Genomic DNA, 6,000 nt, shown 5'->3' on the forward strand with positions numbered 1-6,000 from the left:
ATTGATCCCAGACCAATATTTCCCTCTCTATCATGACCTCTGTTTTCAACGCATTGGGAGCAATGAATAACACACACGCAGCTTAAGCATATAGTTATATCACTTCTTCTCAAATCTTTATTATCACATCGCAGTTTATATAGTCAGACAACAAGGTGGAAGACACTTAGTAGTTAGTAACAAGAAACTTAATTAACAACTTCGCTGAGCAAGATGTTTCAAGGTAAGAAGCTTCAAGGTAAGGATGGAGCAAATATTGACCTACTGATAAGGAGGATATAACTAGTTTTGACACAACTCAATTATCTGAAAAATATAGCAAAAACACAAAAACAACTTAAATTCAAAACTCAGCAAAAATATATTCCTTACAGTGGATACAAGGGTCTCAGTGTTAGAGGCTAATTCTGCTCCAAATGAGGCTCGCATTGCTGCACTTGAAGATGTTTCATCTAATATGCAGGCACAGCTTACATCTCTTTTCCTTTGTACTGATGTTTTGTGATATTTTGTGCAGAATTATTTCTATAACATTTAGGTCCTAAGACAGGCTCCTAAGACACCCCCACTACACCCCCAAATCAAAGTCAATGGGGCACTATCTCGCTCCATTTCAATCAGTAATGGTACGAGTCAGGGTTGTCCCCTGTCCCCTCTCCTGTTCATATTGATATTGGAACCGTTTCTCTGTCATGTTAGACAGAACCCGAATGCCCGAGGTATGAAGGTTGAGAAGCAGGAACATAAGGTAGCAGCCTATGCCTACGACCTGCTTTTTTTTATAGGACCTCTCTGCCTAATTTGCTAGCAGAAATTCGCAAATACTCTTCCCCGCTCCAACTATAATATTAATCTCCAAAAATCAGAAGCGCTGTCCCTTTCCTTATCACAGGAGTTGATCAGAGACTCGGATCCCGTCAGATCTCTCATTAACAGTCAATTTACATTTCCTGTCTTTGCTAAACTCTATTAGAAGAGATGTGCAGCGTTGGATACAACAAACCTTCTCCTGGTTTGGCCGCTGTAACGCCCTTAAAATGAATGTGATGCCACGCTTATTGTATCTGTTACAATCTACCCCGTAACATGTTGTACAGGTTCAGGCAGGAGTTTCTCCACTTCGTCTGGGGGGCAGACTGCCCTTGTATCAGAAGACAAATTCTCTGCCTAAGATTAAAGGGGGCATGGCTCTTCCAGATCCGTTTTTGTACCATGAGGCTTCTCATTTAGCTAGGCTAATAGACTGGAGCAGACATGGGAAGTTGAAGCCCTGGGTGACTTTGGAGAACGCTATATCTCTGACCCCCCTTAGCAGGAGCGATGTGGTTATCTTCTGATGCTTTGCTGGGAAATTTCAAACATCCCTTTATTTTTAATTTTTACAACGCTTTGTGTTGCGCGAAAATATTTTAGAGTTCTGGGGCTGCAGGTGTATCCTTCTCTTCTGACACCCGTTTTGGTCCACCATCGGTTTCAACTACAGCGAATCCTTTGTTTGCTGTGTGGTGAGATCAGGGAATATTTAGGGTCATTTATTTTTCAGATTGGTTGCGGTGGAAGACGATACAAACACTTTAGTCGGAATATTTACTCCAAACATTAAACGCAGCGAAGCCTAAACTTTTTTGAGTTCACTTCCTTCCCCTGACCTTTTTGCCAGCCCATTATCAGTTTTAGAATCGGTCTGTGCTGGGGAGGGTCCGTTTAGAGGGACCCTGTCCTATGCTTACCAGCAGACTTCTGGTAGAGTCTGCCCCGCCCACTCTGCCCTTTATTACAATGTGGTAATGAGATCTCAATGTTGTTTTTTTTCCAGAACAGTAGCAATATGTCCTATACTTCAGTCACAAAACATCCATAAGCAATTCTTACCAAGAAATGAACTATAAGATACTGACGAGTTGGTATAGAGTACCATCTGTTCTGGCAAAGATATACCCACAGGCCGATCCAATGTGTTGGGGATGTAAATCAGGATATGGTAGTTTACTCCATATCTTCTGAGAATGTCCCATGTTAACATTCTTTTGGTCTAGGGTAGCAGATTTTTTTTTGAATCTCCAGGAAGAGATACCAGAATTCCTTACTCAAACATCTTCTTGACGCTGTGAAAGCGTGCATTCCTGTGCTCTGGAAACAAACTGTTTCCCCATCATTAAATCACTGGTATAGTAGGGTGAATGAAATCATGTCTATCATCATTTAATAGATGGACAAAAGAGACGGTCAGTCTGACAAGTTTAATAAAACATGGTTCTATTGGATCCAGTATACCTCCTCCTTTACTTTTTTAGCTGATCAGTGCTCACAGGTAGAGAGAAATGATGACTGATTTCATAGTTACATGATGCATTTTTTTTTGTCTGACATGGAAATGCTAGGCTCCTTTTACTTTAGACGATTATGTACAATGCATGTCAATCCCCCTTCCCCTTCTTCTATCCCTTCTTTTCTTTCCCTGTTCTTTCCCTTTCTTTCTGTTTGATAATTTTTTTTTCTAATTTTAGTTTATCCTTTTTGTTATATATTAAAATGTCACCAGTGATTGGTCATTACATGCGAATTTATACCATATTACAGACGTTGTGCAAAACTTGTTAACATGTTTTTATTAAAATGATTGTTTCTTTTTTGTGGTTTTTGATATTATGACTGCACATGTTTGACCGATTACTAAAAAAAAAAAAATAAAGTTCTTAGAGCTGATAATAAGAAGATGCCTGGAAGAGTATTCTGGAACCGCAGAGTATATTCTATTTACCTTGTGTGGTCAAAGTTTGCAATAAATTTCTAGAAAACCCAATTATAAGGCAGCAGTATGGCCTTACCATAGCAGTGGTACAATTGCACAAAAGTACAATTGTGTACAAAAGTACGATTGCAGATGACCTCCTACCATTTCATATGTACGGTTACCTGCAAAACATACATTCTGGTTCAAAAATTAGCATGTCAGACCGCATCTTTACACTCTGACTTCTTGAAAAGAAAGGAAAATTTTGTAACATATATTCTATTTTCTCTTTTCTAGTTTCAGGCAGTTTGTTGCAGTAACAGGAAATAAGGCATTCAGGTTTGAGAATTGGGGTTGGTAATGCTTTTGCAAGTGATTTATTAAAGCAGTGTCAATTAAAAAAAAATATTGCTTTTTTGCAAGGCTTCTGCAATCCCCTAAAAAGCCCAGTGTTTGCCACCTATTATCATTGTGGTTTTGTACTGTTTGAACATGTTCCAAACTCATGTTCCCTGCTGATTGCTGTGCTTTATCTATTCTTCTTTGCAGTATACTGGCAAAGAACTATAACCACTTTCCAAAAACTGAGACACTCAAAATACATTATTTTCTGTAGTAATAGTACCTTCGTAATTGCATAGTTTATTTTTGTATGTACAATGTACACATTTTAGTGTACAACCCAGTGTTGATTGAACTCCCATTCAAATGTACAGGAGTTATATCATCCTGGGCTGACAAATTGATGGGCTTTAAATTCTAAAGCCAGGGAGAAGATGTCTGCAGTAGTGAGGGAGCCTGAATATGTGCATTGCTGAAGTGAATGTGAGGATAGTTCAACTTTAACGAAAAATAACTAGAACTTTGCACACTTCACAAATGCTTTGGAAAGCAAGCACATGTGATTTCATCCCATGGTCTGCATTTTATATATTTCTTGTAAAATGCATATGCAATGCGGAATAAATACTGCAGTGTCCAGCAGATATTTGTTCACTATGATTTACAAAAGCTTAGTTTTGCTGAGAGTATTGTACTGAGGAGGAAGTGGATGTGAAAGTGCCTTATATGCTACCTATTACAATGATACAAGGTGGCAACATCCCAAAAAACATTACACCTTTCTTTGCAGACAAAGCTGAGCTGTAAATAACCTAATGAGCAAACAAGGGCAGGCTGTAAATCAAGCTATGATTAGCACATTGGGCCTAATTTATCAATGAAATCCACGCTCGCTGGTCGAGCATACTTTCGCGCTTCCAGCGAGCCGGTTTCCCGCGGTCCGGAGTCGAGTGCGCTCGTACACTCGCCTCCTCACTGCCAGCCGGATTCCTGGCTTGATAATAATGAGCAATAGGGGTCGCAAATCTGCCAATTAAGGCCTGGCTGCAGCACGTGCCTGCTCCTGGCTGCAGTGCAGAGTGAAACTGAAAGTAACAAGCCGGCATTCTGCACCAGGAAACAATCTGCTGATCCCTGCCCTAACGGAGATTCCTGCCCTAACGGACATCCCCACATTTGAAACAGCAATTAACAAAACAGATTAATTAATAAAAGCAATTATTTCTATAAAGAGGACAGGCATTACATTAGCTGTAGGTTATATTATAGAGTGTAAGCAGCCTGAATATTCTTCCATAACTGGCATGACAGCTAAGACTTGTTTGTTGAACTTGTCTTCATTAAAAGTAATTATTCTGTGTGGGCTCAGCATTCCGCGTTCTATGCTGATTTACTAAAGCATTTGTTTTTAAATTTGTATCATTTATGTCTTTATACGTCAGCCATTTTGTGGAAGATAGCCTGCAGCTGTACACAGAGGACGCTGCTTCACCATAGAAGACAAATTCAAGTTCGACCTCTGGCGTCTGATCATTGCATTGCGGTTCCAGCATTGTCGAGAATAACCCCGCCCTCTGTTTATGACGTCATTATTATGAAAGCGAAGTTCAAAGGTTAGCAGGTAGTAAACCTAACGGCATGGATCCTGCAAGTCATACTGTGGGCGCTTGCAAGGTATATATACATCATTGCCCTACATGCTTTGTTATTGGACAGTGTGCCTGTTTGTATGAATCAACAGTCCCAGGCGGTCTGTTCCTAGTGTCAGCTAAAAATGATCTTTCCTTCTTCACCAGACTTGTGAAATCTGACAGCTTGTTATTAAGGCACATATCTCTGCTGACAATGCACAACTGGGAGACAGTGACAGGGCTATTGTAGTAAAGAGTCCATTTATTAACAATTTGTGCTTTGTATAACATCTTCTCTGAAATTCCCTCAAAATCAATGCATTTTCACCTGGTTTTAAGTTGAGAACGTATACTTTCACCAGAATGAACAGCCCCAGACATGCAGACTGGTATCTCTATGGCAATGAGAATGCAGCATGTCAATGGTGTTACCAACCTTAAGACCATACAGCATTTGGAGAATAACAAACCTTGGCTCAATGCTTATGGGCCCTGGGTGTTTGGAACCCCTAGTGCTTAGTATTAGGTGCTGGTAAGGGGGTGGGGAGATTGCACCCTCTGTGAACTAGTTTTGGTGTCAGGTTAGTTTATTCAGAAAGAGGGAGACATAGTGTGTTTTAAATATTATTAATATTAAACAGGATTTCTATAGTGCCAACATGTTATGCAGCGCTGTACATGAAATAGGGGAAGCAAATGACAGTGACACAGGAGGAGGAAAGGATCCTGCCCCAAAGAGCTTACAATCTATGAAGTGGGGAAAGTCTCACACAATAGGAGGGGAGATATGGCGTGATGGGAAGTAGTGAGATTTTTAAGAGACAGAAGACGAGTAGGCAAGTCTGAAAAACTTTTTTTTAAATGAGCAGAAGGTAGGAGCAAGCTGAATAGGATGAGGAAGACCATTCCAGAGAGGGCAGCTCCAGAAAAGTCTTAGAGTCATGCATGTGATGAGGTTATGAGTGAGGAAGTCAGTTCTAGGTCACTGGAGGAGGAAAGAGAGCGGCTAGAGAAGTATTTTTCTACCAGGTCAGAAAGGTAAGTGGGACAAGAGCTGTGTAGGGGTTTGAAGGCAAAGCACAGAAGCTTGAAGTTGATTCTCTTGTGAAATCAAAGCCAATGAAAGGAACTACAAAGAGATGGAGCAGTAGGAAGGATGGATGAGTCTTGCTGCAGAATTCATAACAGATTGTAGAGGCGAAAGTCAGGTTAGTGGAATACCAGAGAGGAGGATGTTGCAGTAGTCCAGACAAGAGATGATAAGAGTGTGTGCAAGGAGTTTGGTGGTCTCTG

General features: G+C 40.4%; 2 protein-coding genes across 5 annotated transcripts in view; one reads left to right on the plus strand and one right to left on the minus strand.

The window, feature by feature from the left end:
• Positions 1–6,000, minus strand: part of LOC140338723 (RNA-binding protein 4B-like) — a 75,891-nt gene that overhangs the window by 12,189 nt on the left and 57,702 nt on the right. The window lies entirely within an intron of this gene.
• CCS (copper chaperone for superoxide dismutase) overlaps positions 4,605–6,000 on the plus strand; it is a 28,648-nt gene continuing 27,252 nt past the window's right edge. The window contains exon 1 of one of the 2 annotated variants that reach the window (XM_072423041.1): positions 4,605–4,750. In XM_072423041.1, the coding sequence (XP_072279142.1) occupies positions 4,715–4,750 (36 nt within the window). In that variant the 5' untranslated portion in view covers positions 4,605–4,714. The remainder of the gene's footprint in view (positions 4,751–6,000) is intronic. The other variant, XM_072423042.1, reaches the window with a different exon arrangement.

Source organism: Pyxicephalus adspersus, chromosome 9 (genome assembly GCF_032062135.1).
Source record: "Pyxicephalus adspersus chromosome 9, UCB_Pads_2.0, whole genome shotgun sequence".
Classification (NCBI taxonomy): Eukaryota; Metazoa; Chordata; class Amphibia; order Anura; family Pyxicephalidae; genus Pyxicephalus; species Pyxicephalus adspersus.